At 40.7% G+C, this 19003-nt stretch overlaps 1 protein-coding gene and 1 long non-coding RNA gene across 6 annotated transcripts in view; both read left to right on the forward strand.

Annotated features, from left to right (window-relative positions):
* The first annotated feature begins 8522 nt into the window (after positions 1-8522).
* LOC138067313 (uncharacterized) lies at positions 8523-12474 on the forward strand. The gene is made up of 3 exons (XR_011141186.1): positions 8523-8728; positions 10273-10429; positions 12379-12474. It is a non-coding gene; the product is annotated as an uncharacterized lncRNA (long non-coding RNA).
* A 5170-nt stretch (positions 12475-17644) lies between these two features.
* The window catches only part of PLEKHA7 (pleckstrin homology domain containing A7), a 158249-nt gene continuing 156890 nt past the window's right edge, over positions 17645-19003 (forward strand). For all 5 annotated transcript variants that reach the window (XM_068944926.1, XM_068944927.1, XM_068944930.1 and 2 more), the window contains exons 1-3: positions 17645-18414; positions 18552-18628; positions 18913-18970. In XM_068944926.1, the coding sequence (XP_068801027.1) occupies positions 17684-18414; positions 18552-18628; positions 18913-18970 (866 nt within the window). In that variant the 5' untranslated portion in view covers positions 17645-17683. The remainder of the gene's footprint in view (positions 18415-18551; positions 18629-18912; positions 18971-19003) is intronic.

Raw genomic sequence — 19003 nt, forward strand, 5'->3', positions numbered from 1 at the left:
TCCAGCCTACCACTATCACAGGTACAACAACATTCAGTCCCTTTCCTGTATCTGCTAAGCTCTGTCTTAAAAACAGTTGCAATTACTCTCACTGGAAGGCTATCTTAAAATCTGCACATCTCATACTTAAAAGTATTATTAGAATTTGTCTGTGCTGGTGTGCCCAGGATAGCAGAGTCCTATTCTAAAGATGCAGCATGTGATGGACAGAGGCTCTTCTGCTGAGCTTATTTCCCCACTTTCCTGAAAGACATGAAGTAAGCCAACAAAAATATTTTGTGTTGTTACAGCACTTGTGCCTCCACCAGTAATTTTACTGGCATAGCCAGGTGAGCTAAGGCGTGGGTTTTTTTTTTCACGTTCCTACCTGATATACTGTACTGTCAAAGCCTTGTAGAATGGATATAGCCTTATCTACAGATAACAGTTGTACCACTGTAACTGCATTGTTTTGAAAGCTGCTTTAAGGTATGGGTCTGGTCTGAAGGCAGGCAGAAAGAGAGGGAGAACCATTTGAGTGCCTTAGGTCACTTGTAGGGAGAGGGGAATGCCACTCAAGGAGCCAGACGGAGGAACAGTAATTTTTACTCTTGCGGGTAGAGCGGAGATGATGATCAAACCCCCATATCTTTTCCCCGTTGCTATATTCCTGGTATGGGCACGTGACCAAATGGGATTGGCAGTGAGTTGTAACTAGCTGCCCTTAGCTTGCCTCAACTACAGATTGCTTTGCTATGATAATGATGTGATCCTGTTCAGTCACATGTCCTGTGTCTTTGCTCTTGGTCAAAACAATGCCCCCCTTTTTTTCCAGACGTCCTTAAATAATCTGACATGCTCCCATGGGATGAGGATAGCACCTCAGCAAATAAATTGCTAATCTAATTTAGTGACACTGATACATTTTTTGTGTGGACAAGGCCTTAGTAAGAATTTAAGCTCTCTTAAGCTTAAAATTTTCTAGCAAAATTGACTGTGACCTTTGGTAGGTATCTGATTATTCTGGTTCCTTGAAGGAGTGTTTCAGCGCTCATTGCTCGGAGAATGGGAAAGCAGGAAGCTGACCAGTTTTCAGGTATTGGTTTGCTCCCTCTAGATGATAGCTGCTTTCACTGAGACACTTCCCTTCAGGAGCTCAAAAGTGGGTCCTGGGAAAGAAGTTCCTGCTTGGCAAAAGTTAGAACGAGAAGATTCTCAATTTGTGAAACAAATTCAGGACATGTAAAACTAGCAAAATTCGAATAGTGTTGAAAATCTGTCTCAGTCCCCATTGTGTTAGGTAAGAGCTGCATTTCTCATTCTGTTCCCTCTTATCTGTCTGAGAAATGTACTTTTCCTTGTTTTTAGCTATGTACATGCTCTTTGCTCTCAGGTTGGGAAACACCCCTCACGAGGCATGATTGCAAATATTTGCGCTTGTTGTGCCAACATGTATTGCATGAATCACTAGGGACAGCTAAACTTGCATCTAAATTACAGTCTGCATCTTTTAAAAGACCCACAAGAATGAACACTGGCCACAGAACCACAGCACACAGCAATACCACAAGACCCTTTTAGTCACCATAGATGTTAGTAGTGCCTAAATTACACAGAGGAATTTAACTGAGTGAACCTTAAGATGTGCAAAATAGATGTGAAGTTTTAAATTCTCCTGCTCCGTGCATCTGAACACTTCTGCCACCCATGGCCAAATATTCTGGAAGATGTACAGCATAGCTTTTTGCTGATTAGCAAGAGAATGGAAGTAAGTCAGACTCCTGTTATATCTTTTCACTAGGGAGACAGCTGAGACTGAGAGACCCTAATGCTATAAGCATCTATACGTGTACCTCAAGTTACCAGGAGTAACAGCCTCGTTCACTTGAATCTGTGTGAAGTTAAGCATGTACTTAACTATCTTCAGGACCAGTTGTAACTTTGGATGCCCTAATAGTACTTTAGGGGGACTAATCACATTTTATGTACAGCAGATGAGATTAACTAAATGTCATCTTGGTTAAGTCAGCATGAAAAGAACTTCAGGGAAACTTGGGCTTTCCGGTTGGTTGGTTGTTTTTGTTGCCAGCACTGACTACCTGTTCAGCTGGTTAATTCCCTTCAGGCCTATCCCTCTGTGAACTCAGGTCAGTAATGTGATTAATAAATATTAATTAGAACGGCTTGAGACTTATGGCTGGAATATGCAATGTGCTATTTCTGCTAGTAATATTAGACAGATATATTCTGAACAGGCTCATGCCAAACCACTGCCTTTTATTTAAGCAGCTTAACTGGTTGCATATGTTTGTCTCTCTGTTTATCCATCGAATCTCTGTAGTGCTCGCTACTGTTTCTGGAGGCTTCCAAAATATTTTAAAAGATGGGATATTAATACACTTTGTTCACAGAGATCAGGAGCCCCCCAGCAAATTAAAGTGAAGTAGTGGCTATTTTGTAATTCATGTCTCAATTATCTAGAATACTTTGAATACATGATTTTCTGGAAATGTCATATATATTTTAGTTTTTATTTACAGTGTAATTTAACATTAAGTATTCACAGGAAACTTTATCTTTGTCACAGCTGTGGTAGAGCAGCAATGATGCAACGGAGAGCAGTATTAGGCTGCTTACAGTAATTTATCCTGGGTATTTGGAATACTGGAATATACTGGTTATCTGGTTGCATGGCTTTTTTTTCTCGATTGATGCAAAATTAATTATTTCTGATATTCCATGTGCAGCTGTTTTGCCTCCAGAAAAAGAGAATCACTTTGGGGCAAAAACTTAAAATGAACAGTGACAGATCCGTGAATTGGCACTTGTGTTTGCAAGAATCTGAGTAACTTATCAAGTAGAACAGGCACCAAAATCTTTAATGGTCCAAATGCAAAAACTAGTAACTCCAGCAGAAAATCATTAGACATGACGTTCTTGCAAACTGGAATTAATAAAAGGTAATCTACAGCACTTTTTAATTAACCAAATGTCTGTTGCTGATAGATGGTGGTTTCTGTAAATATTATCTCCATATACAGTACTGGCAAGGAAGCTGGTATAATCTTGAATTCCAGTCATCTTTCTCACAGGCAGTCTTTCTTTTTCTTTCTCTTTCCAACAGAATGCAATCTCCACACTCACCCCTGGTAATTACATTACACTTTAGCCAAACTACTTACCATGCCAGCTCATGTGGAAAAATGACATTTAACTGTAAAGTTGGCTGTCTCATATAAAATATCGCTATTTTATATCCTTCTCTGCCCATGAGCCTGCCATGAACTACTGACAGCTTTACTTTTTGCTGGTACATTGACACAGATGCTAAAAGATAAACGGTAAGTTCTCTTGTGTCCCAGTGTGCAGCAGAAACCATGTATGAGGAAAGTCAGAGCAACTGTAGAAATAGCTACCATTTACAGATGTGAGAAAGTCAAATTAATGAACCGAAAAGTACAAGATCTTAAAAGTCAATGTTTTCCCTTTCCCGAATTCTCATTTATTATTCACAGAAAAAATGCCCATAATGTAGAAATAAAATGTTTGGGCAACAGTTGGTTAAAATGGGAAAAAAAGACTATTTAATTCTGCAATATTTATTATACCTGATGTTTCTCTCTTCATTCTAAAACTTGGTCTTATAAAGTCTTAGTTAGTCTCCTTCTAGAACTGGTGGAACTATTCATCACCATCGTTAATATTATATCAGTTTTTATCACTGGATACAATACAGTGCAAATATAGTGTGAAGGAAACGAAAAATTTAGGGTTGAAGAAAATCACTAGTGATTTCCAATTATTTGGAAATCTCAGTTTCTCAAATAGACATTTAACTAGTTAAAAAGGCATACAGCATCTTTCATAGATGCAGTTCTATTGCAACAATAGACAAGAGAATCACATCATCATGCAAATTCCACATGGAAACATGAGATCATCTTGTTTGCTACTTTTGCTGATAGTAGTGTGTTGTATGTTTTCAGAAATGTATATTTCAGGAAGCTGGTCTTCCAAGGTGAAACATGGCTATGTAAGGAACAACAGTGGACTCAATAGGGTGCCAAGGTGGTAGTGGTGAGCTGAAAGAGCTCAACTGACCTGGTATTCCAGTGCTCTTTTCAATGTTATTGATGATGATAAAAGTGCTCAGATTCACAGAACACAGAGAAGAGATTCGGACCATGGCAGTAAGGCAGCTACTTTGTTTTAGGGATGAAGAAAAGTTGTTTCCAAAGGCAGCAATATTCCTATTTAATATTGCTTATTCACTCTTTGAGATGTGATCTGGGAGCGTCCTCTAGGAAAGGTGAAAATAAGAGAAGAAACAAAATTACGTGGCTTTTCCTTTCTCCCTTCACTTTTGAGAGGACTCAGTGGGAAGCGCACACAGCCTTTTAACTGGGTCGGACGTTAACAGGGGGCTTTCTCAGCCCATGAAGTAATATGTCTCTTCAAATGCACATGCTGATGAGCTTTGGTGGCTTTCTTGAACCAGTCATCTGCTCTACTTCATTCATTGTAAATGGTACAATGTTTTGCATTTAGAGAGTGCATTTCATCCAGAGCTTTACAAATACTCATTAAGCCCTGAAACACTGCTGTGGAATAGATGAATACATTATATGGGGAAAGTAATCATTAGAAACCAGCGTTGCTTTGTCAAATGGTGTACAGTTTTCATGTAACCAAGTACTTAAGTGCAGCAAGTCCTTGACACCTATTTTCACTTTCCTATTTGAATATTCATTTGATTTCAGTTAATGTTTCATCCCCACGTCTTATCAGAATTCAGATTCATCCTCCACTAATGGAAACTTGCTACAGACTGCTACAGACAATGGCTGGCATCAAATAAAATTGTTCTTTGTTTCAAAACTATGGTTAGAATTCAGTGGTTAATCAGATGCTGATAGCAAACAGTCAGGATTTCCTTTACATTCATGTGACAGTACAAAAGACAATTGATGTGTGGCTAACGTAAGATTTGCTCTTGACATTCTGTGCATCTGAGCTGAGCAAATTGGGTTTTGCCACTATAACAATATACAGCCTATTGTTATATGTCTTGTTTTTTCGAGTTGTATTTCTTTCCCCTAGTGCAAAACAGTTGTGCACTGAATGCTGCCACGGACATATGTCTATATATCTTAAATTCTACAAGTCTTCCTCTTAGCAGGTGCTAGTTTTTGCTCTTTAAATCTCTATAGAGTGTTAAAATTTAAAAAAAAAAAAAAAAAAAAAAGATGCTTCCAGGGACATCTGGTAGACTATGAAACTGTTTCTCCTAAATATCCAGCCTGAACCTGATCCACTTTGTTAATGAACAGATGTTTTTCATTACATTAGCATCAGCTTAAATTAAACTAATTTAGTTGGGGTGCTCATATTAAGGAAAAAATAGCCATAATGGTATCCTTTTTTGCTAGTCTTATCAGTGAAGCAAAGATTTGACTGACTATGAGTTGGAGGTGCGCTTGCTTCTGCCACCAGGTCCTATTAGATCTGAACTTAAACGCTCACAGAACAATGAGCAAAAGCCTGCAATATCTTAATTCATCTTGTAACTGCTTTATGGACTGTAGAATACTTGTTTTTCTTGATCTTGATTCACAAACAAAATAATCTTAGAAAAAATAAAGAAATATTCTCAAAATAACCACAACTTAAAATAATTAAGCTAATTTACCCCTCTACCAAATTTTAATTCTTTTAAAGAGCCTATATGACAATCTCGTTATTAACATAAATGGTTTTTTTAGCGCTCCAGAAGGAGGCAGTGATGATAAAAGGTGGATTTTTTTCATAATTTTATTTCATTTGATTTGCTGTAGCAACAACAACCCCAAAAGCAGAGTTAATTGGAATAACGATCTTTGGTCAAGACATTTCTCTGGAAATTCATCGGTATCTGGCGAAGATGGCCTGAAGGAAAAATGTTAACTTGTTTTCTTTTTCTGGAAATGCTTCAGGTCACCACTGTTAGTGCTACAGCAAAGCCACACTTGGGAATTACACGTTCCCTACAGATTTGCATATAATGGAAGAGAAGACAGGAGCAGTTGTGGTAGTTTCTTACAAAGTCTGTGTTTTCCTTGTGCCTTTGCCAAACCTAAGCCAGAGACGTGTCATGTAAGGATTCACTTATGTATTTAAAAAATGAGTACTGCTTTTATACTGTTGCCATGGGACAGCTATGACAGGAAATGTGCAAAACACCCACCTAACTGTTGTTGACAGAATACAGTTCTAATTTTATCAAGTGAAGCCCCTACGTGATATGTTGCTAAGCCAGCCATCAACATTTCAGTGCATGAAATACTGATTTGAAAAGTGCAGCGCCCAAAAGAAATGTATGGTAGTTATGCATGAAAAACAGAACATGTGAAGGACATCTGCTTGACTGAAATATGGGAGTGATTATTGCTAAGTCTCTGAAGAACAATTAGAGTTGTTTTTTATTAAATTTTCACATTATGATTGACACTGAAACGGAATGAATCAATATGTAAATCCAGATTACAGTGATCTAATAAGATACTGAGAAAGATGGTACTTTACAAAACAGTCTGTGAAAAAACTCTACAATGCTGAGCCTAAAACCTAAATTTATCATTTTACAAACTGCTTTGTGTTTGTTCTCTTCTGTATTTAATCAGTTTAGCTACTATTTAAATTAGATTTCAGAAGACTATGTAATTAAGAAGTGGGATATAATTCATCATTAGTAGAGATCACATCCATTAGATATCTAAATAATAGACGTTATTTACAATACCATTTTAGACTCTCAGAGTTTTAACTGTTAATCAACAACAATGGAGAGATGTCAAGGTATAAATCTGAATCAGGTAGAACAATATTCCAGTTTGATAAATATCAGGATAAATACATTATTCTCTCTCCTTAATTGCATGGTAACTTATTTCACTGATTTAAAAAAAATATGTATAAACCTATGTCAGCAGGGTTTTATTGAAAACAGTCTATACAAATATTTTTATATATTTGTATATGTTTGAGATATGTGCAAAAGTCTTAGTCCCTCAGAAAAGAGAGTATCAAATAAAAAAGAATAATTTGTTGAAAGGTAATACTATAGTAAATGAAGAAGAATGTTTCACGTCTCTTAGTTCAAATAAAATAATGGAGGAGTTCACTAGACATCTTTTTTTGTACAAGTCTATTAAATTGACTGCACTGTTTATCTGTTTCAACATGCATATTTTAAGAAGAAGGAATCAAAAGATGTGAAGCATATCTAAAAGCATTAAATTACGGAACAGTGTTTTGCACCCTACTGACCTGTTCAGCAGTAAAGTAAGCTGAGGCATTTAGTCTGTTTTGGTCTGTTCTATGGAAGGCCACCTACACAGATTTAGAGGAATGAAGATCATATGAAGGTGGAAAAAAGCATCTTTTCTTTAATGCCCTATCTCAGTCCAGTCAGATTCAAGAGCTCTTCTCAAGACATTGCACGAAGTTCTTTTTCTTGTATTTCTGTTTTAAAACTTACCCACCCTATTTATTTTGAACGTTTAGAAAACGCAATCCAGGTCTGTGCGATAGCAAGCTGGGTCACAAACATTAGCAAATAGCCTTAATGCTTTGGGATCCAAGCTAGTGTCTTTAGATAGCACTGCACTGGGGAAATGCCCAGTCTCAAGCGACTACTGACAGTACTCAGTTTGCTCCCATGGATCTGGACCCAGGTGGTTAGTGCAGAGCTGCTGGCGGTTGGGAGTTTTATGGCAGAAGTGGGTTGTGTCCGAGCCCTGTAAGGAAGGGGGGCTGTGCTGCTCATGTCAAGGGCTGGCTCCTGAGCAGGGTGCTGCAGCTGATGATGCAGCTGGGCAGCAATATCAGTGTGAGGCCTCGTTTGGCAGTGCTACCTGAAGACCGCTTTGAAACCCAAAAGTTGAAGCCATGCTTCTGCATCCCACCTCATTTTCTGAGGAAGAAGAGTAAGTATCCAGTCTTCAGCCTTTGACTTACCTAATACTGTGTTTCATTACATCTGAGACTGAACTGTCTTCCAGCCTTTAGTTCTGCTGCCTGTTTATTGTAGGAAGTGAAAATTACTAAGAGAACAACATAATAAAGGGGGAACAATGGAAATTTGTTTCACAGCCTGCAAGGAAATTCCTGTGGCAAAACCTGTGTCAGAAATCAGGGAAGAATTGAGATGTTGACAATTTTGCCAGTACCAGATTTGCTACTTTACAGATTTATTTTTTTTTCTTTTCCTGGAAAAAAAAAATCTGTCTTTTCTCTCTAGTTTTGTTATGTGTGAATATTTTTCTCCTTATACCAGGCAAAAGAAAGTTTTAATTCTGTCTCACCCTGTTTTGGGCTAGAGGGAGAAACGATTAGATGAAGACATGCAGGAGGATATTATGGAATGTTTTTGCGGGGGGAAAGATGGGAGAGACTTCTCTTGGATTATTTTATTTTTGTTTCTGTTTAAAATATGCTTTTCTGTTACTATAGTTACTGTGTTATGCTGACATACAGATGTTTTATCATCTTTAGGAAACGATTGCTGCTTCAAACCATCAAAGCCAGAGGTAGAGAGGGGATACAAATGTGTAGCAAGAGACTTTGGAAAACCACAGAAGAAACCTGAGTGCAGGATAGGAAGAGACACGGCTGGATGCAGAGGCCTGGCAAGAAGTCATGCTTGCTAGGCTTGTAACAGAGAGCAGGAAGAAACAGAAAGACAGTTGGATATTGGGAAGCCTGTGATGAGGTATGTACCCTTTAAGTTGCCAGAAAAATCAAGCAGCCTAGTTAACCTTCTGGAGATAAGTAGCTAATTGAAATCTTAGATTCTCCTGCAAAGCAGTCTTTGAAAAAGGAACTGGGAGACCTCAGTGGGATGAGATTTCTCTGCTTGGCAAAAGCTCATTTAGGAAGAGGGCTGGGAACTCAGTGTGTTATGAGCTTGCTGAGAAAATAACGTTTCTAGGAAGAATGGGCAGAAGATGCTAAAATTGTATCTTATCTGGCTTTTTGTGGGAGGGTTTTATTAAGGGGACTCCAGGTAGAAGTGTTGGGTCTTACAATGCAAATCAGGAACAAACTTCAAGAGGAGCCTGGGTAGTAAATTCAGGGGACTTCAGTTTCTTTACAAAAAAATGTCATAGTGAAGATTACCAGGAACGTGTGATGTTCCACTTGCCCTGACTGGGGTAAGTAGTTGCAGAAAAGGCAAATATGATAATAGCAGTTGCCAGAGGTGCTAGAAAAGGGTAGTAACCAGCCATAAAGTATTGCACCAGACAGTGGACTTGAAGGTGAAAAAAAGCTTTGATGGGAATACAGAAGGAGGTATCATGTTGGGGAGTGGAGGAGCAAAGTGCGTGGTCAGTGAGGAGACCTCAGGCTATTGAACAGTTGTATTTAAAATTGTAAAGCTTTTAGTCTTAAAGGTCAGTTAGAGACATGCCTTTCCTTCTGTCCTATTTCTTCACTTTGCAAAAGGATCTCACCTTCACGCTCAAGTGTACCCAGCTATGTGACAATAGTGTTGCCACACTGTTATCTGTTCTGTTATTCACACACAGAGTGAAGCAGACACTTCAGGTGTCTGCTTTAAAACAAACCAAACGTTCACAGTCACAGATACATACATGCATGTTGAAGAATGGGGAGGCAGGAGGAATATTTTCACTACTGCCAGTACCAGGCACTCTCACTTATGCTATTTTGGGACAAATGACAAAACACTTGTAATGATAAAATTATGATTGTCTGTTATTTATTTTAATTACTGATTATCAAAGATATCTTAGTTCAAGGATTCTAGCATAACATATGTAAATTATTAGAACATTGAGAAATGAAAAAGAGGGAAAACAAAGCAAGAAAACTAATAGAATTGTGTTTCAGCTAAATATATTACAGTAATTGTGAAAGCTGTTGTGAAAGAAAACTGTAAATAGTGATTAGAAAACATATTAATTCATTTTTGCTATCACATGCATTTTTGTGAATTTTTGGGGATAAGCTTAACTCAGTCCCTGAAATATGAATCTTTTGGGCAATAGTATATTCAGGTGAGTGAGGTAATTGGATATATTCAGATATTAGCATCTAAAAGGTAAATCAGTAGGATGTCTTTAAAAATGAACGAGATTTGTAAGGAAAACAGAATAAGGTGAAATTGCTTTGAAGATATACGCTGGAGTCCACAAAAGGATATTTTCAGCAGGAACATACTTCTAACAACTGTGTTTTTGGGGGGAAAAAAAAGTTATAAGTGAAGATAATTACCATTTTTCTTACTCCTAGAAGAGTTCAGCATGTTTTGGAAGAAGTTTGGATTTATTATGCAGCAGGAGCCTTGCCTTCTCAATGTCATTTTCCCATCTGTCTTGCTCAGCAGTGTTACAATCTCAGCTGATCCTTGTGTGCAGTCATCAGTCAGATCATACTGCATATTGATACAGTAAGCCTGAATAATATTCTTGAACATTGTCTGCCATGCTCGATATTTTTCTGAAAGGAAGTGTGGATGCCATTTAAACTTGTTTGTATTCTTTCCAGTGCCCAAGAAAGTGAATAATTCCTTTCTCAGTATTGGAAATTCCCTCAACAATAGATTTAAGTTTATTTAATCTTACTTATTTTATGAGCTATACTAATCTTCAGGTACTCATAGAATTCTATTGCCTAATGCTGGTTCCACAGAAACGTAGGGGAAACTCTCAACCTATTGCAGGGGGAGCAGGCTCTAAAAAATCTTCCTTTGTCTAAAATTTTTCCATCTTTTTCCATGCAGCATAAATTGCACTGTGTACAAAATGCAAGAGATCTGTTTCATTTAATATCAATGTTTATGTCAAAGATACAACGCAATCTTTTGGTGACAATACATCCACTGTTCCATTCAACATTTATTTAGCATTGCGAGTGATCAGTTATTAATAACTTTTTGGCAATGAGTGTTTTCCAACGTGTTTCACGAAAAAGCAGCCATTGCTCACATTTTGGTAAAGTCCTTGTATATGTGTTAATCCTGTCCAGGAAAGCGCTGATACTGGAAAGGGCTGCCACCTTGTAGACAGTTTGCCTAACTTCTGTACATACCATGTAACTCTTGCTGCCCTTCCTTGTGTATAGGTCCACAGACTTCTGTGGACTGTGTGATCAAACTGAAAAAAATCCAGATCAGGAACGAGGTGTATGCGCTACAGTCAGTCCTGTCATTGGTAATACCACTGAGCAAGTTCTCATCTTTCCTAACTGCCTCAGGTATAACTGCCCTTCCTCCGCTTATAAATAATCGAGATCTTTAATTCAAGCATTTATCATATGTTCTTTCTGTGGACTAGATAGCTGATCGGTAATGGTATTCTTTAGACGATATCAGGGGATGACAATTTTAGATTCTCACTTATTTCTAAAAATCTTATCATTTTGAATCAGCTTCTGTTTTCACAGAAATTTAGGCTAAAAGGGATCACGTGAAATTATCTGTTCTATAGCTTCTGACCTGATACAAAATAAGTATTCTTAGAAACCTCTCTGACAGAAGTTTTGCCTGACCAGTCTTTAAAAACTGCTTATTTTCTCTATAGTATCCCATCTTCAAATTTATCTTGGTATAAATCCAGCTGATTACTACTTGCCCTGAAATGGATGAATGGGGAATGCATTAAAAAAAAGAAAAAGCTTTCATTCTGAAAGAATACAATAATGCTCTTAATCATTTCTAGACCAAGCAAATCCAGTTCCTTCAGTTGGATCCAATTTCCATTCTTTTAGAACACTGCTTTCCAAATATTTTGTTACTCTCCTGGAGTTTTTTTTGTTTGGTATTCAAAAATTTGCTCTAATTTTTTCTCACATATTGAAGTTTGGTAACTGGTAACTCTGTTGTCCCTAGGTCATCATTATCCCCTTTGATGTTTTCCTTTACCTATCTTTTGCAGTCTTAAAGATCAGAGCAATCTCCAAATCATTTGCTTTGGCTATTTTCTCAGATACCCTTATATCGATATCAGCAGGTCCCATTAATTTGAATGTTATCTAACTTACCCAAATATTATAATTTGTCTTCTCCTTATTCTGGTTTGTACTCCCCCTTGACATAATTTTCCATATAAACTATGATTAGAAACATTCTCCTTTCTGAAGTCTGAGCATGAAATCACTAGCAATCAGCTTTTTGTAATCTCATTTTTGCTTTCCTTACCCAGTAGGTAATACTTTATCTTCCTTTGACTTGAATATTTATTTCATAGATGCAATTCTTGTTATAAATAATTTTTGGACCTCAGACTTGTTTTTAAAAAAATAACTCTGCATGACTCATCTATTCCTTTATAGTGTTCTTTTATCCCAAGGTTTGTTTTTGGCTCTAGCCTAAACAATGGTCTGTTTTTCATTTTTCAGGTTATTAAGGAGCCCTATTGATGTCACTAATATTTACATTCTGCACTGAGATACTGACCTGAGGTAATCAAGTAAAGATATTCCTCTCAAAGAGACCCTTCCTGTAAGTGTCCTAATTTTGAAGTCTGACATTTTTGTGGATGGACAAGGGAATCTACTATTCTTATTATGCTGTTTTTTCCCCTTTGCTATCAATAATGCTATTATCTTGAGACTTTTTCCCATGCTGTTTGAGAGTTCAGCAGTGAAAGCTGTTTCCCTAATTTGAATAAATAAATCATACCTGTTCTTTTGTACATTTCCTAATGCTGCAGTTTGGAGAAACACCATCAGCAATTTTCCTGGAATAGGGTTTTGCTTAACTTCTCCAAGACCTCTTTCATATTTCCACTTATTTCCTGATGAACATGCTCTTTCACCTGTAAGAATCACGATTTTGATTTTTGATCTCTAAGTACTTGTCATTGCTGAATGGGAATCTCTGTGCACAACCTATATCTGAGCGTAATGAGTAAAAGAGTTGGGCAAACTGCTCTGAAATGGTCTTGCAAATTAATCTGTCTTGCTGTGAAACTTTTGGTTATTTTAATTCTCAGAGCTGGTAAATCATGCTAAAAGACATGCTACACATTTTGCAATATGGCTTATAAGCTTTCTTAATGTAATAATTCAGATTCATTGCTATTTAAATGCTCCGCCTCTGTCTGGGCTCTCACATTTCATAGGTTGTGTTTGTTCTTTAAAAAGCATATAGGCCAGGAAAAAATTACAAAAAGGAGTAATTAGCAGGCTTTTTTATGTATTGTAGCTCACTTCAGTTAAGTTTCCCCAGCTTGTGACCTCTGATACCATCAAGTTCAAATATTCAGTCCTTGGAAAAGCAGGGAAATAGACCACTGGAGTACACAGCAGCCTGACATCCAACTGTGATTCTATAACCTCCTAGGCACTGGATCTAATTGTGGCTGATGGAAAGCATATTTTAAGATTTTTTGTAGTTGGAAATTCTTATATATATATATATAATTCTCTAGTATTATTTCCAGATTCCTATTTCATGTTTTAGTGAAAAGTTAGAGCATACAAAGGGCTGAAAAAGTGCAGGGGAACATGCAAATTTGAACAGAGCGGAGGGCAGTAATAAAAGTGTGTGTAGGGGGTAGATGTAAGAAGATGTGGATGTTGGCAGAGACAGAATGATCAAGAAAGCTGAGCCGTGAGGAAAAAGGGCTGAAAAGAAAGGAAAAGGATAAGGTGGAAAGGATGTTCATATTTAGTTTTTCAATTTTATTCTGGAAATAGCAAAGTATAGATACAGATTTTGGCTTACTTTAAAATATATCACTGCTTTCCCAAGGCAGAAGAAGCTTGGTAAAAGTCATCCAAAAAGTGTTTCCAGAGGATGTAAATAGAGCATGTAACACAAGTAATGTATTCATGCAACTGTGGGGTTCAGACGTGCAGTATTCAGGGACCTCAGCATGTTTCCTCAAGTTACTCAAGTGTCATGAAAGGGAACCTAGAAAATCTTTAGCTTTTAATAGAGCCATAATCTTGCTGAATGTGCATATTTCACTCCCTTTAACTGAGTTCCTGATGTTGTGGCCTGAATTTCCTAGCTTAACCCCAAATAACTACTTAGGCCCCAAGAAGGCAGTGATATGTAGTAGAAAATAAAATGTGACTGAGATCAGCCAGGGAGACCTGGAACCAGAGTTTGGGCATCAGCTATATTCAGAAAAATCAGAAGAACCTGGTATTCTTATTATTGAATGATGCTTAGGGGCAGTCTCGCTCCAATGCTCTAAATCATAAACTTGCCTTTTGATGGTGAGCCCAACAAAAGTCAGCTTGTGGATTTTTATGAATTCAGAATAATTTTCAACTTTACATTCAATGAGCTTAGTTTTAAAATAGAGCTCTGCTAGCTACTGTAATAGAACATGGTTTTCCAATATTGCGTATATCTGACATTAACAAGTAGATCTAATCTAATGCTGCAGACTACAGGATGCATCACCTCAACGCTTAGTCATATGACAAGGGTCATAAATTGAAACAGGGGAAGTTCCCACTTGATGTAAGGAAAAAAAGATTTCACCACAAGGACAGTCAAGTATTGAACAGATTGCTGAGAGAGGCTGTGCAGTCTCTGTTCTTGGAGGTTTTCAAGACCTACCTGGACAAAGCCCTGAAGAACCTGGTCTAAGTTGAATGTTGACCCTGCAGAAGGTGGGAATAGATGACCTCCTGAGGTCCCTTACAGTCTGAATTGTTTTGTGATTTTAAGATTGAACATTTTCCTTCAAGTTAAGAAAAACTCTTTTTTATTTCATGCATGTGAATACTGAGTGGTATTGAACAACATTCAAAAAAAAAAAAAAGAAGCAAATGGTTAATTTCAGCTGGTCCCATATAAATACTCTTGAAGTACGTAGAACTGAAGTTAAAGTACATCAGTGGTTCCTTCATCAATACGCAAGGTGAAAGAAAAGCAGTCATTCAAAATATTATTATCAATAAGATAACTTAGTAACTCTCTGGGAGGAAAATGGGCCTTTATTATGCAGATTAAAGAAATCAAATTGAAATTGGGAAGTCACTGTCTTTTGTATCAAAATAGCAAAGTATTTTTTCCAAATTAAAAAAATAATTCTCATGTACAACATATCGGTGGATTTAAAGCTGCATGGAGTTGTGAAAAGCATTTCTCAAAATTTTAAAAAGGCCCTTTTACATGATGGAATGAGATTGATTGTCCACTGTCTTTTCCATTGCAAGAGGAGAATCAAATGAAATAGCCAGGTTCAAAACAAACAAAAGGGGGTGATCCTTCACACAAAGTGCAGGTGAGATGAGCAGTTAGGAATGATTTGCCACAGGCTATTTTGGATGATAAATGTTACTAGTATGGATAGGTTCATAAAAGGGATATCCACTAGGAGTTACCAGACGCATAGGAACGACATCCTGCTCAAGAAGCGTCTGAGTTCATAGCTTCTGGAGGCAAATACTAGACGCAAGGGAAGAAGGGAAGCAGGTGGGGAGTTGTGTTAAGCAGGTGGGTAGTTGGCTCTTAAACTCTTTTCTGGCTCTTGTTCCGTATTTGAGACAGAATGCTTGGCTAAACAGACCTTTGGCTTGACCCAGTACAGCTGCTATTAAGACCGGGGATCCACAACACAGTAATGTTTGTTTAATTAATTTAGTACTCATTAGAAATATAGAAGCCTGTCTTATCACAGTGGTCTAGTGGCCAAAGTGTGGCAGCGTTATAAGCTGACTTTAATGAGTTCCTGCAACTGACAGAGCATGAAAGGCTTGCTCCATGGCATCAAGGTAAATTAATCTCTCCAGAGCAGGAGACTGTTTTAACTCTTCTGCACAGACCTAAACATGCAATGACACTAAGCAATTTTTATTTGATTTACTTTATAACTGCATGAGAACAGAAGTTACTGCAGGTACTTCGCACTGCGATAACTCACTTCTAATCACATCACCAGAATAATTCCAAATTGATAGGGTTTCAAAGAAAAGCAGCACAAAAGTTTGAGGATTCGAAATTCTAACTTAGGACAAAGAGCTGGAAGATAGTCATGCTCTTTAATTGAGGAGAAACTGAAATTCTGTGAAGATGTTAAGGAACAATTTATGATTGTGTGATATAAGAGGGGATTTAATCTGTAGATGTTAGAAACAGTTATGCAAGTGCAAGATTCTGCTGGACTTTCAAAAGCTGAAGAAAACCATTGATCTCTTTAGGTTGAGCCCATGCTTTTTCATGTACAATTGAAATCTAACTGCTTTCCAACATTTGTCCCATAATGTGTCCCACAGCAATGACCCTTCTGGGTCAAGCACAGCATCATCCTCTCCAGCAGTGGCCAAAAGGGGGAAAGGACTGACCTAGCCACTTGGTGCTCTGGGAGCATGCTGTGTTGCTTGCAGCACCTACAGGAACTGCTGCCTCCAAACATGCTCTCTCTAGTGTGTGGCTCCATGTTAGGACATGACTGACACCTTCAACATCTTAAACACCTTGACTACAGCCAGGTGCATCTGCAGCCATGGACCCACATGAGGCCATCCCAGTGCAGCATGTTTGCCTGTTGTCTGAAGTTCCTGTGAAGTAGGGCAGAGTCCTCCTACCTCTTGGTGCTGCTATTCTTGCCCCCCTACTTCCTTCTCATGATGTCTTTTTGTATTCTTAGAAGAAAAAAAGTGTGTATGTATTCTCTTCCCCCTACAGCAACTCTTTTGCCTCTTAATCCCTCCCTACCGCATGGGTTCTCCCTCCCCCCCCAGCTGTGCTCCCATTGCCCTCCTCCCCCATTTTTCTTTACTCACCTGTCCCCCGTCAAGCCCATTCCTCCTTCCCTACCCCTCTGTGCAGCCTGACTTTCCTCTATTTAACATTCTCTGTCCATCCCCTGAGCTTCCCTTGAAACATCCCGTCTTCCCAGCTTTTTGATCCTCATCCCCAAAAACAGTATAGCAAAAGAACGCACAGCCAATGGTTGGGGGGGGGGTCTACCACTGCTGCCGTATTTGAGAGAAGCAGGTTTGGAGTTCTCCACTCTGACCCTTCTTGGCTTTCTCAGCTTTCCTCTTTCTCTTGACTATTTGCTGCAGTTATTGCAACGCCCGGGCAATGCTGAGAGGCACAGGCTGGGACTCCTCACTCAGGACCCATCAATCGCTCTGCTGGCTGGCATGAAGGACCAGAGGAAGAAAGGTAAGAGCCCTGCTCAGAGGAAGACCAGTCATGCCCCCCCACCCTTCCTATCTTCCCATCCACTCTGAGGACATATTCTATGTCCTTAGCTATAGACCCTTCACGACCAGCACCAGGATTGGTAGGGATTTGAATGTCACAGACTAAACTGGGAGGAGTAATGAGTAACTTGGATTCATTAGCAGGCTTGTTCATGTTACTACTCCCTCTTTTTCTAGGTCATTTATGAATACAGGGATTGGCACAAGTCCTTTCACAAGCCCTTGTAATACTTCCCTGCTGACATCTCTGCCATGTGAACTGACCATTTACTGACTCTTTGCTATCTCTTAACCATGCAGTGATCTCACCTGTCTTTCAAGGCTAATGAGAGGCCTTATTCTCCTTACTTTCCCCCACTGATAGAAGTATATCTCCAGGCATAATGGAAGTAAAATACTGTTATACCCATGTTTATCATCCATTTTGTCACGTTCTAGAGAGTTATGAGAGTTGCTAGGAATCAGTCAGAGTGCAACAATAGGAGATTCATCCGGGCTCTTTATTTAGCAGTAACTTGCTTTAAGGATGTGCCTCTTTCCTGTCAGACCTTGGGAACAGGTCTTGTCCATACTGCACGCTTCTTGCTTCAGAGTTGGCATCCGTCGCTCCTCCGGTGTTGTGCGACTTGCGCGTAACCCTAGCAGGCCGGTCCGTGGTTACGCAGCGGAGCCCGTTCAGAGCCGCAAGCCGCTAAAACGGTGTAGCCCGACCCTGCTTCGCGGGGAACTTGATTTTCCCTGCCTGTCGCTGGAGAGCCCGCGGCCTCTCTCCCCCTTCCCCCTCCGCCGCGGCTGCGCCAAGGCGGGAGGTCGCGCTCCCGCGGGCCCCGGGACGGCTGAAGAGCTGCCGGTCCCAGCGAGTTGGGAGGGAGGCAGGGAGGGGGACGGTCCCGCGGCGTGGGCAGCTCGCGGGGGACAAAGGCCCGCGCCGCCTCCCTCCCCCGGGCTCCCGGCGGCCGCTGCCCCTGGGAAGGCGCCGCTCTCGTCACGGCAGGGAGGGAGGGAAGGGCGGGCGGGCGGTGTCGCCCCTCGCCCGCACCGGGGCGCCGCGCCGCCGGCGGCCGGTGGCGGAGGCGGTGGCGCTGCCGAGCAGAGCCGGGCACTGGGCGCTCAGCGAGGGCCGGCCGGCCGCCTGCCCGCCCGCACCCCCTCCCCGGCCGGCTGGCTGGCTGCGAACATGGCGGCGGTGGGGCGGGACACTCTACCTGAGCACTGGTCCTACGGCGTCTGCGGCGACGGCCGCGTCTTCTTCATCGAGTAAGGGGCCGGGGGAGGGGGGGGGAAAGGCCGCGCGAGAGTCGCCCGCTGGCCAGCCGCGCTCCCGTCTCCGCCCGCCGCTGCCCGGCCACACGCAGGCGCTTAACAGGTGCATGTTTTCCGCTTCTCCCTCCTAGCGACCTGGCCCGCACCACCACTTGGCTCCATCCTCGCACCGGCGAGCCCGTCAACTCCGGCCACATGATCCGCTCAGGTGGGTGCCCCGGGGGCAGCAGCGGCGGCGGGGAGGCCGCCCCCGCCCCTCCTCGCCTCGCGCCGCGCACCGTTAACGGCCGCTCCGGGGGCTGCCTCGCGCCGCGCACCGTTAACGGCCGCCCCCCCCCCGGTCTCGCGCCGCGCACCGTTAACGGCCGCTCCGGGGCCGCCGCCCCCTCCCCCCGCGGCCAGAGAGGCAGCTCGAGGGCACGGGCGGAGTTCTCACTCCTCCTTTCCCTTTCTTTCTTTCTTTCTTTCTTTTCTTCCTTCCCTCCCCTGCAGACCTGCCCCGAGGATGGGAGGAGGGGTTCTCCGAGGAGGGAGCCAGCTACTTTATCGAGTGAGTATTGGCGCGGCGGGGGGGGGGCGTTCG

This window comes from Struthio camelus, chromosome 5 (assembly GCF_040807025.1).
Source record: "Struthio camelus isolate bStrCam1 chromosome 5, bStrCam1.hap1, whole genome shotgun sequence".
NCBI lineage: Eukaryota > Metazoa > Chordata > Aves > Struthioniformes > Struthionidae > Struthio > Struthio camelus.